Genomic DNA, 12,175 nt, shown 5'->3' on the forward strand with positions numbered 1-12,175 from the left:
TTAACTCTTCTGCTGTTTCTGCTGCCGAATGGCCTGTAGAAAGATGTCCTTCACTTGGTCCATTGTGTCTTGAAACAGTTTAAAGTCTTCCTCTTTCTTTCTCCCAGCAGCCTCCAAAGCATCCTTCAGAGCTTCGTTCTCAGCCAGCTGGATCACAAGCCTACGAGGAAACAAAAGGGAAACTTTCATGTGAGCCGCGGAGCTTCAAAGCAAATTAGAACAGTGCTTCAGCTCTGGGGGAGAAAACAGAGAAACACATGCTCTCTGCTCGTTTTATGACAGGCATGAGAAAGAGCAGACTTAACGCTTGGTCCTTCTCTCTTTGAGACAGAGTATTAGATGACCAAGATACTTTTCAGATCTGTTTTGTTAAAGATTGTCATTTTATTTTCACTAACAAGCTTGCAATCGACGCACAAGGAAAGAAAAGGGAAAAAAAAAAGGCGTCGTCCTTGCACGTGTTTTGTGTTGCTTAATACTTGCATTAGCTTAACTCTTCTGGATATCGGTATAATTACGAGGAAATTTGTGTAAGGATGACCTAGACAAACTCAAACCAGAGGATCTGCCGTTTCTACAGAGTTTGCTAGGTTTTCTCTTCTGAGGAGCGGGTGCAGGTAGTGCCACTGCTGGAAGGACAGCCATGAATTGTAGCTATTGTAGGTAACCCAGCACGGAAAGAGGGAAACCGTACCTTGTGCTCAGCTCCTCTACCTGCGATTCCAGAGGCAACTTGGAGGGCTGGGCTGCAGAGGGCTCCTTCCTGCCACCCACAGTCAAGGCGAGCCTGGAGTGACTCGCAGACGGGCCTGTCGATTTAATCACGACATGGAGTTTTAGGAAAACATTTTCACGGGTAGCGCACTGAGTAAATATCAGGAAACGGTGAATCAGTGCTAAGGAATCTGTTAAGTTCTATGTATATCCATGAAGATACCGCAAATGTATAGGACAGGCTTTTATTTTAATCTCCTTTCAGCAAAACGCAAACACGATGAGTTTGCACTGCAGGGCTAAACGCAGGAATGTGTGTGCCTACCTGTTTAGAGCAGAAAAAAATCCAAAATATTTAAGTGGCGAAAAAAAATGGACGAGAGAAACAGTTGAAAAGGATTATTTTAATGTTTATCTTGTCGTTGTGTTGCCTCCTGAATGCCCGTGATAACGTTTGCGTGTGGCACACGCTTCTGTTTTGACCCCCAGCACAAACACTGCCCAGGGTAAGTGCAGTAAAGCACTTCAACGTGTACTTCAACCTAAGGTTCTGATTCAGGAATGCTCCCCTCATTTCAAAGGGACACGGGACCTTTTTTCAGGGTTATAGGGAAAACACGATTCGAATTTACTGCTGGGACGGGAGGACCAAAAACCCTGGGGTCGGCCAGTGAACGCCTGCAAGGGAAGAAGCCTCAGAGGAGACAGGCAAGGATGATGGGCTCAGGAAGCTCAGAAAAGAAGGTAGAGAGTGACCACAGCCATTGTAGAGGATGCTGAACTCCCCCAACCAACAGCAAGGGGGCCGGAGGGTGGTCTTTGCTGCAGACAAAGGGCTGATCAGTCGAGTAAATGGGAATGGGCTTCCCTAAAACGACCAACAGAGCCTTGAGCCAGCCAGACCAACGCGAGGGAAGCGTGCACGTGGTTCAGCCCAACAGAGAGCATAAAAATCAACCCACCAGCAACATGAACTTTGAAGAAAACTGGTTTGACCTGGCTTCAACCCATGTATTCCTTTCCGGCAACTGGGGACACCCCGTGTCACGATGGTGAGCATCCAGGCTGGTCATGGGAGTCGTATTTACCTTGTGATTCAAGTGCATATCACAACTGCTGTATCGTACTCTTGTGATTGCACTACACTGCTGTATCACTTTTCCAAACTAAGATCCCACATCACATACCTTCCAAGGAACAAATTCGCTATTAAAACGCTAAATCCTCCTCGTGTGGAATACCTAAAAGAACCGGGTCAGAAAGTATTGGACTTGGACAGAAACACGTGAGAAGAAAAGGCTCTGTTGATCGCTTTTGATCTCGAGGTGGTGTTTTACAGGACTGAGGAAAACCTGCCGTTACTTACCTATTCTCTTCTGGGATTATTCTTTGCTAATTAGAAATTTGGATAAGACAGAAAAAAAACCCTGAAAAGCATGAATAATTTGAAAACACAACTGGGTTGTTTCTAGCTACTCAGCTTCATTATCTGCTTCCCTTGAATTGAAGAGACTAGAAGCATTAGATTAGCAATTAGATCAGCTCTCTCCAATTTTGCACTTTCAGAAAGAAGAGAAAATATTATGTTAATTAGCGGGTTCTCTAGTCTCTATTTCATATTCAATCTTTTCATTCCTTCTTATTTCCTCAACTATCTGGCACGAAGGCATTTAGATAACCTACATGCTCTGCTGAAGAGGTGCATTCCAGACTTGGAGACTCATTTCTTGAGCAAACTCCAGAGACTTTTGGCACCTCACAAAGGGCTGAGCTCTCTTCAAAGAAGGGTGGTGAAATAGATTTTTACCTACTCATCTTACAAACTTAGAGAGGATTTCTTCTCCTTACTCTTACTGCCAATCCTTTTCAACCTTTGCTTTTAGCCCTTCAGCAGACAAGACTAATGAACTAAATATTGAGTAGGAAGGAACCTGTCAGCTGGTAAGAACAGCCTGCTGCCTCCAGCTACGAAATGCCAGTCTCCCAGAGGTGAGTTATCAAACGGTTGCTGCAGCACAACAACGTGACCAAAACAGCTCAGGCTCTGGAGGGTTCAGCGCTGTTACCTCTCGGAGGCTGCGAGGGAAATCTAAGCGGAGTGCATGTATGAGAACAGACCAATACATCAACGCTTTGCGCTGCCAGGTGGTATAAAAGTCTGAGCTCTCAAAAATTCAGTGAAATTCTCCTCTAGAAGACAGCACCAACATGCTCCCACCACACTGCTGAAGGCATGGGGTGAGTAAAAAGTGAACCACTGGGAGCTGCGTTCCCACCACTCTCGTCTGGCTACTGCCTGTCCCTGCACACACCTGGATTTCTTCCTCTGGGCACCTGCAGAACCGTATCAGGGCTCCAAAGCCTCTCACCTCCAAACCCTCCCGGGAATCACAAAGGGCATCCCACAAGGTGAGGCCCAAGCTCTCTTATCAAGGTGAATGTCCTCTATCCTAAAGGCCAAAGGCTGCAGCACTTGGTTTCTCAGCACCAGGTTTCTCTTAGGACCTAAGTTTTTCTGCACTACCTCCTCTGCTGTCAGGCTCTTGGTTAATACAGGTAAGACAGCTCTAAAAATCAGTGCTCGCAGAAAAACTCCTCTGAATCCTGTTCCTGTACACCTAATGCTCTCGACACGCTGGATGGGTGCATGGCAGCGCTTCCCTGGAGGTCCTGAACGCCGGGTGGATGTTACACTGGAGACCCCAGCTCTCCTGAATGAATTGGGATCATAGTGAGTGACAACCTGGGATCACTGGCATCACGGTCCTGCTCCAGAGAGAACTTCCTGTCAAACATGCACGTAACTGAGGGCACTAGGGTGGGAGAGGCAAAGAAATGCAGTGCAGTTAGAGCCTGACCCACGCCTGAGGAGAAATGAGACGCCAGTGGAGGAGGAGGAGGAGGAGAGGACTGCTCCTAGTGCTCAGTACAGGTCAGCTCTAAGGTGACGAGGCAGCATGAGCACACACTGCAGTGCTGCATGGAGTCACGAGGGAGAGCCGTGCCACGCATCTGCTGAGCTGCAGCGCAGTCCCCTACGGCCCAAGAGGACGCATTTCAGCGTGGGGCAGGGCAAGAGCCTGTACAAGGGTCTCTGACGAGGCTCGTGACCTCTCTCATCACCGTAACTCAGCCTGACGGCATCCTAGTATTTGCCAAATTGAAATTCCTCTTCCTACTGTTCACACCCTGGCATTTAAAGTCTTCATGACATATAAAAAGGGAAAGCCCTGGAAAAGTTTCCTTAAGAATATGTGCCATTTTATTGGATTAGATGTTTTACAGAATCAGAGTCCTTAAGCAATAAAAGGATCTGATCAGGGAAATAAAAATTTAACATCCACCATGAATTCTTCTCCTTTAACTATGCTAGTGAGGCTTTCATATTTATAGCGAGAGATTATCCCGTTCATGGGATAATAAATTACACCAGATCTAATTACTTCATCACCAGCAATAGTTTTTCATCGACACTGACAGGCCTTAAATTGGGATGCGTCCTTTTAATTCTGCTCTTAACCTTCAGATGAATCTCTCGGGCAGAAGTGCACAGGGAACACAGCAGTGGGCACGGCGGCAACACAGAGCAGTGTCAAGTTTGCTCTGTAGACTGTGATCCCGTGGAAGAAAACACGTTGCAAAAGTCCTGCTCCCACTTAAATCTGTGACAAAATCCTCTTCAACTAAGTGCGGCCAGGATTTCACCTCCTGGCTTGGCCCACTGGCCTGAGTCGGTCCAAATCGCGGTGTGTAAGTTCAAGCCCTTGTGGAGGTTTGACAGATAAAAGAGTCCAAATGTTGTTGCTGTCCATTAACCACGGTGGGACGGGGGACATAGGTGCAGATAAGGGCTCCACCTCACCTGCTTTGCTCCTCAGGGGGGGTTTCTGTGCGCTCCTGTTCCTCCCTGGGTCCTTTTGCAGTTTTTCAAGCTGCTGTTCCAACACGACACATCGCCGCCGCTCTTCCTGAAGCCTCTTCTCAGCTTCTAAGGCTTTGTCGCTGCCTTCCTCCACCCTGATGGGCAAAAAAAGGTGGTTCAGCTTATTTATTTCACGACTAGCAAGCATCAGTCAGTCTTGATACTCAATCCTTCAGGCTGCACAGCTCCCAACAGAGGGAAAAGGAGAATTTTCCGTGCACCCACAGGCAGAAATCCCAGCACAATTGTTCCAGATGTCATCCTCCAGATTTGCCCACCAGACTTAACTAGTGAGTACAGTGAATGGAAGTTGCCCAGGTCCCTTAACACTGGCTACTCGGGCGAACTGACCACTCAGACGAGCAGGCAAGCTGCAGATTGCTGAGGAGAGATCTTTTATTACAGGAATCATAAACTGTGGGGTTTTTTTAAACACTCCGGGAAAATTTGGAAGGAAAATAGTTTATAAAACCACTGTCTCGTATTTAGCTGTTTTGCGTCAGTTATCTGCAAGAAAGAAAAGAAACTTGACGTTGCTTTTAATAAACGTGGCCCTTAGACACTACTGTGGAAGGGAGTGAGTGGAAAAGAAACGGATGGTTCACGCTGCAGCACAGAGCAGAGGGGCAAAGTGCCTCAATTCACCCCAAAAAAACATCTTAGAAAAGCAACTACAAAAAATTTGACATGCGCCCACAGCTGCAGTCAGTGGTGCATCTCCTGGTACCAAATGATTTAAAGGAGTTTAAAGCTAGAGAGAAACCTGAATTGACTCGCTGTGTGGTATAGTGCAGAATAAAGGAATTTCCTTCTTGACCCCACGGGTGATAGCTGACTAATCCCTGAATCAAAAGGCTGGACCAGTCTTATTTCCCTCCTAGTTGGCATAGCTAAAAAAAAAATATTACGACTGTGATAAAATTATATCGCTACCTTAAAAATCTAGCTACAGGCAAGACTCTGACCTCCTGTGGCAGTAAATTACCAGACTGGTGACGTGCTATGAGAAATTGTGTTCCCCTCGGTGGTTCTGAAGTCACTAAACTTTCACTTGACCAGGTCTTCCCCCAGCATCCACAACCAGCGGAGGAAAAACGACAAGGCTAGCTGGTTTTTATTAAATCTTCTGCCAATATGAATAACAAACTAAAACGTTCCTCTGGCTCTTCCCCTTCCCCCAGCAGGGCCCAATCCTCCGAACCCTTTACGTTCTGCTCCGCAGTGACTGTGCAGCCCCGTCCTAAATCCTGGCAGCTGCTGTTCAAAACCACCACTCGTGTAACCCTTCCCAGTGCTCCTCTCTTGACTTAAGCACTACGTGCACTGCTTGAGCTTCGCTGCCCCACGCTCTGACAGGGGAAGAGGAGGAATGCACCATTTTTTTTTTTTTACACATATTCACGTTGAAATGTGACCGGGTGCTCTATTATCCTGAGGTCCTCCAAGAGTTATTGCACGCGGTCTCACGGAATTTACTTTACCTGCAGGAGCTCTTGATAAATGTGCCGTAACTGTGGAGGTGCTGAATCATCAGTCTGCGGTACGTTTTACAAGCGACTCTGCATTTCATTGACTCCACGTTCTCCATGACCCCACGTTTGTGATGGCCCCATTTCAGCCATCACTCACACCTCCATCCTCCTCTAATTGCATAGCTCTATTACACTCACCGGACTTACAAACAGGAATAAAAGTCTCCCCGTTTGTATTTCCAGGATTTAGCCCTTAAAAGCACAGGGGATGATACCTTTACCACAGTTACCAAAAAACGTGTTTTCCTGACTGCGATGAATTGTACGGCACAAAAGCCAGACAAGCGAGGAATGGTAACTAGCGTAAAATCACGCAAGCAAATAGTGCCTGTTGTATTCAAAAGTGCACAGACAAACACATACCTTCCCACAGGCTGTAACGCAGATTTGGGAATCTAATAATATACGTACTCTAACTGCGAAAAAAAGCAGTAGCTAGAAGGTATGTAGACAGAAAAGACTTTGCTTCCTGCCCTCCTAAAACTGGCTTTTAACACCATCTTAAATTGAACTGAATAATAGAAAAGAAAAAAAAAAAATCACTGCTATGCTTCAGTTAAACCAGAAGGAATTCATTTAAAAGAGGATACAGCGAAACTTAAAAGAGTGTGAATCTGGAACAGAAGTCAGATTGTAACTATAATTACAGTATTTACTACTGATGAATAATATTGCTGCCTAAATCAGACCACACACATAAACACACGAATTTTAGTTTTATCTAGGTGCAGCAAGCTTGAAGACGACACTGTTTTCTCTGTCCTTTGTTCTAAAAGAATAATAATAATAAAAATGAATCATCAACTAGGCGGGGCAATTGAGCAGAAAAAATTTAAAAGCCCCTCTTGAGGGAAAAGCTCACGCTGGCAGCGTGGAGGTGCACCGTACAGCCTCTCCCACGTCTCAAGCGCTCCGTCATCGCAGCATCCCACAAAGGATCCTGGCGGAATCAGCCTCTACCTTTTCTGCAGCACAGTGACCAGCTCCAGGAGCCTGTTCCGTTCCACTTCAGCAGCCTGGCAGAGCGCCTTGTGCTCTGTGACCTGCGTCTGCAGCACCTCCAAATCCGGGCTGTCAGCGCCAGCGAGCCTAAAAGCAGCAGAAGCATAGAGAGTTTGTTTCCCATTTCAGCAACAAAAGAAATGAAACAAAGAGGGGATTTGAAAACCCTATCAAAATACACTCGTCTGAAGACTAAGCTAGAATGCAGAGCCAGGCTCCCTACCTCCCCCCAGCACCAATCTCTACGCTGCAATAAAGGAAAGAGAAAGATTTGGAAATAAAGCCACTGTGAGTTTCACTAGAAAGGGGTTTTCCCTCGCAAGGAGGCTTCCCCTTCCCATCACCCCTGAAACCAAACTTCCACCCCTGAGCAAGCCACGATCGCTGACTCTCCTCCCTTTGCTACTGCCCAAGTAAAACAAGCCTGTACGTGGGCTCTCCAAAAGCTAAGCCTTTAAGCGGCACGCTGTTGATTTTCTCCCACTGAAAGGCTTCAGGCAGCATCAGTACAACGGCTGTTCTTGTGCCTGATACCTGACGAAAGGAAGGGGCAGTTTTCCCACGCATCCCATTATTATGTACTTCCTCACTTCTCCCATCTCTCCCTGCAGGAGTATTCAGGAATATGTCCTTTAGAGCAAAAAGCAGGAGAAAACGTGGTGACTGGGGGTAAAAAGGGAAAAATGGGATTTATGGGGAAATAAAACTAGAAATCGATTAAAAAATTAAGACAGCAAGAAGACATTAGAGCCTTTGGCAGCAGGTAGGAAAGGACGGTGAAAGAAGCTGTTCACAGCACCAAGGCAGACACGGACAAGGTTTGCCAGCAGCTCGCGGAGCGTGGCGGGAAACCTCCCGTGTTTTCGAGGAAGTTGATGCACGTACCTTCCAGGCGTGAGGTTAGTACCGGGAAGGAAAGGCTGCGTGGCGGCGGACTCGACAAGCGTATGGCCCATCTTGGACACTGTGCTGGGAGGAAGAAAGCTTTGTGAAGCCCTGAGCTCTCCAGAGGGCAGTCGTCCAAGAACTCCGGACCTTTTCCAGTGTCTGTGTTTATTGCTGCCTTGTAGGGGAAAATCTCCCAGAGCCTCCTAAGTGGGTATCACTCCGGCTCTGCATACACAATAGCTCAGCTTGCTCCCCGACTCCAAAACACTGCTGCAAAAACACCTCGTGTCTCCGTTTTAGGCAAAAACTACCGCGCAGCATTCGAGCTCTGCGCTTCTGGGGATACTTTGCTGGCCCTCCAGACCGGCCTGGAGGAGCTCCACGGCACAGAGTAGCCCCACAGCAGCTCGTGAGCAGGAATTTCTCTCGATCCCGCTTGGCTCCAGCTGAGCACGTGGCCACACAGGCGGCCACTGCTGCTCTGCTGCCTCAGACCCTGGCAGGGAGCACCCTCATCTTGCACCTTCCCCCACTAGGATGAGGGACAAGCACAGGTTACTGTGCATGTTTTACGTGCTTTCACAACCAACAGAACCCCTGCTCTGCAGCCACGTGCGCAGCTTTTCTTTCCAAATGCCCTTTAAAAGTACCTTTATACAGTTTTCTGAACCCTTCTGCTTTGTGGAGACGCTCAGGAAGAGCTGTCAGGCTTACTGCTGCAAGAGGAGGAGTGAACTGGTAACACGAGAGTATCACCTCCACTCTGGATGAGTTTTATGCATAATGACAGGTGTGCTCGGGAGGTAAAATTCAAGTTTTCCAAACTTGAGCTCCGCTGCCTCAAGGCAAGTCCTCCACGTTTCCTTGCCTTGAGGCTGCAGCTAACAGAGGATAAAGCCTTCGTATTGTGGAAGAGGCAGAGCTGCCTTCCAGGCTAGGAGTGGTTAACCCCCAAAATCAAGGGAAGGCTGATAACGACAGGAGCGGCCCAGTCTAACAATGCAGACTTTTATTTCGACATCTCCGAGGGGCTTTAGCTCCTATTTATAGCATTTTTCATGTCATCTTTCCTGATAGGAAAAGATGATTCACTAAAGTAAAATGAAACAGAGAGTTCATCAGCATATTAAAGTTAATGGAAGGAGTGAGCCCTGCTGACCAAGTCATTAACGGCTCTTGCAGTTCTCAGACTCCCTCGTTGCCCACCTGACAGGTCAGCTGGTTTCGTGACCGAGCGGTGCCGGCCACGTACACAAGCAGTCAGTTATGCATCGCACTTAGCGGTTTCTACAAAGCCATTACCCAACCTCGTTTTCCCACTTGCCTTCCTGCTTACCGTCAGCAGCCCTACGAAGTAAAAAAGTGGCTAAAATGCAGATTTGCTCCGTGAGAGCACAACTTCTGCAGAGTTAGAGGTGGGAGAATAAAGCCAGTCAGAGGGGTATAGCAGTGGAGATGCAGGCACAAAGTCAGGATGCTCTAACTCTAACTCAAAAAGAGCGAGAAGAGCTTTTCTTAAATTTTGTAGTAAAGCTCTACTTAGACTCAGGGATACATCTGATGATTTAAAAGCCAAATTCATTAGAAGCCCCGTTTCTCATAAGAGGGAAGAATCACAGGCACTTAAGCTAACCACATAGACATCCCCTGAGCTGCAGAAAGGGAATTAGCTGCGCTGCCATCATGCCAAATGCAGTAATGTCTGCAAGTCTGTGTATCTTTCTCTGTTCCAGGACGAAAGTCGACGAGATAACGTGATTAGAGATTCCCATATACTGTAAACAGGCTGCCACAGCTGTTGGCACACAGCACTTGTGGTTGGAGCCAACTGCCTGGGAAAACCACGCTTCTGAATAACTCCCAATCATTTTAAACATTGACATTGGGGGCTTCTTACCGAGCAGATCCAATCCTTCCAACCTGATTGCTGCCTGATGCCAGAGGCTTAAACAGAGTAAAACCTGGATCTTCCAAGGGTTCAGAAGGTGGTGGGTCAGCAGCTCCTGAACGGTCCCCTTGATGGGCAGATTCCTTCTGTTGATGTTGGAGCAGGTTATAAAACCAGTTACGCAGTTCAAAGGAAAATAGCTGCGTCCGTGCCTAATCAGCAGCTTAAGATCATTGCTACGAGCATGCCAGAAGGTTTGATTTACAGGACTTCCTCAGAAACTTTTCTTTCGTTTCTATCCATTGCAGGATGGAAACAACAAAAGTCAGTAAAAAGTTGCAATGTCATATGAAATCCTAAGGGGGCACACAGTGTTGCTAGAGAACCCGCAGCACAGCACCACCGCTACTGGTGCCAGCATGGCTGGTTTGTGTCCCTAACCCAAGTTTTACCTTGGGTTCAACGCTCTAGCTCCCATTACCGAGGGACCTGACAGACTGAAAATCTCACCGCGGCCCTCTGAGGGTGTTAGATCAATGGGAATAGATCTCAAAGGATTACAACGTGCGCTCCTCCAGCTCGTTTCTTCTGGCTCTCTACCTGGAGTGCGAGTTGCCCAATCTCCTCTTCCAGCTCTTTAACCTTTGCCTCTCGTTCAGCCACCATCTGTCTGAGCTGCTCTAGAAGGCAGTTTTGCTTCTGAACCTCGCTGTTCAAGTGCTGCCCTAGCATCTGCTGGGACTCCTTGTTCTTCTCATCCTGCTGGTTCAGGTGCTCCTGCATTTGCTTCTGCTGGTTCTGATAACACAGAAACAAAGAGTGAGATACTGACTTTTGTACACAACGATCATTAAGACTCTTTGGGTGTTACACCCCCCAAGACAAACACCCGTTTAGGAATGCTGGGACAAGCCACTGCCCTGCCAAGCCCCTTCCTCAGCGTAAGCACGCTGATGTCACTAGTGCTGCTCCAAGAATCTGGTCCGTTACGTTTTAAGCACGAGATCACCTTGTCTTGCTCGTGGCGTCTGTGCCTTGAGAAGACTGCACAGCACATCTACGGGCAATGCCCAGACACACGTGGCTGGGTAAGGACCGTCCATCCCCACTGTGGGTCATATCAAGACTTTAGTGACTGGATGGTGCAAGTAGAAAAGACCTGAGCAATTGAGAGATTCAGCTTTCTGGCGGGTTTGCTACTCGGTGTGGCAGAAAAGAGAGCACGAAAGGCTGGCCTTTGACAAAGAAGGTGACTTTTTCATAAATTGGATACGAGTAAAGCTTTCAATGTGCTTTTTGTGAAATTAGAACACAGATTGTGCAGTAGTGGCAGTAAAAGATGAGGGATGTATGAGACAACAGCTATGAGGCTAGGCTGCTTTATCAACGGGCTTTGGAGTTTTTCTCACACTGACAAATCTAACACTTGTTGGACAGTTTGTTCCGTCAAGCCAACCAACTGCAAGCAAGGTGCTTCTTTGATGTAAGGGATAAAACAAGTTAACCCTTCCTTCCCAAGGAAACTCACATCTTTCTGTAACAATTTTAGTGAGAATGCTCAGGCTGTGCAAAAGTGACCACAGTTATTTGGCTCCCCTGCAATCTGCCTAATCTGCTGGTCCGTACCCGTATTCCCCACGGCTGCCTGGTGGGCAGAAAGGCAAATGCCAGCTTAGTCATAAGCATGTCTTCGCTAAAACCGAGGTACAGAAGCAAGGAAATGTGATTTGAAACTTGGGAGGGGCTGGATCAGGAAACACAGAACTAACCCTACTAGAAAGTGGCATGTTTTCCACTAATGGTTTTTTATTATTGTAATTGGGGAAGACTATTTAGAATCATGGCAGGACGAAAGGATGCCGCAAGACCATGAGAGCAGCCATTTATTTCAGCATAACTGCACCTCGAGTCTCTGCTAAAACTCTTGGTTTAGAAGGGGCCAAATCCCCTCAGCTACTGCGAATGGGTGGGCGCGTGGTTTAGTGCACGGGGTTCAGCTCGTGCGTTTTGGGCTGCGTCCCGCACCAAATGAGAGGGCAAGACGGCAGGCATTCTAAGGAAAAAAAATCTCTCCCAATGAGCTGAAAGCAGGACAAAGTCCAGCTTCCTGAGTCAGGAATGAAGCCCTTCCTACTAGACAATCCTACTTCAATGCTGCTGCAAAACGTTTCCTCTGATACTTGCAGCTTAGAGCCACTTTGCTGCAACTGTGTCACGCCTGGTGCCGTC

The 12,175-nt window shown here is 47.4% G+C and overlaps 1 protein-coding gene across 2 annotated transcripts in view; it reads right to left on the reverse strand.

Annotated features, from left to right (window-relative positions):
• Positions 1 to 12,175, reverse strand: part of LOC147415377 (coiled-coil domain-containing protein 13-like) — a 28,317-nt gene continuing 16,142 nt past the window's right edge. The window contains exons 9-15 of one of the 2 annotated variants that reach the window (XM_086467037.1): positions 10,547 to 10,744; positions 9,956 to 10,092; positions 8,056 to 8,139; positions 7,129 to 7,257; positions 4,577 to 4,731; positions 695 to 809; positions 1 to 160 (exon numbers count right to left, since the gene is read on the reverse strand). In XM_086467037.1, the coding sequence (XP_086323163.1) occupies positions 1 to 160; positions 695 to 809; positions 4,577 to 4,731; positions 7,129 to 7,257; positions 8,056 to 8,139; positions 9,956 to 10,092; positions 10,547 to 10,744 (978 nt within the window). The remainder of the gene's footprint in view (positions 161 to 694; positions 810 to 4,576; positions 4,732 to 7,128; positions 7,258 to 8,055; positions 8,140 to 9,955; positions 10,093 to 10,546; positions 10,745 to 12,175) is intronic. The other variant, XM_086467038.1, reaches the window with a different exon arrangement.

This window comes from Leptosomus discolor, chromosome 6 (genome assembly GCF_034619465.1).
Source record: "Leptosomus discolor isolate bLepDis1 chromosome 6, bLepDis1.hap2, whole genome shotgun sequence".
Classification (NCBI taxonomy): domain Eukaryota; kingdom Metazoa; phylum Chordata; class Aves; order Leptosomiformes; family Leptosomidae; genus Leptosomus; species Leptosomus discolor.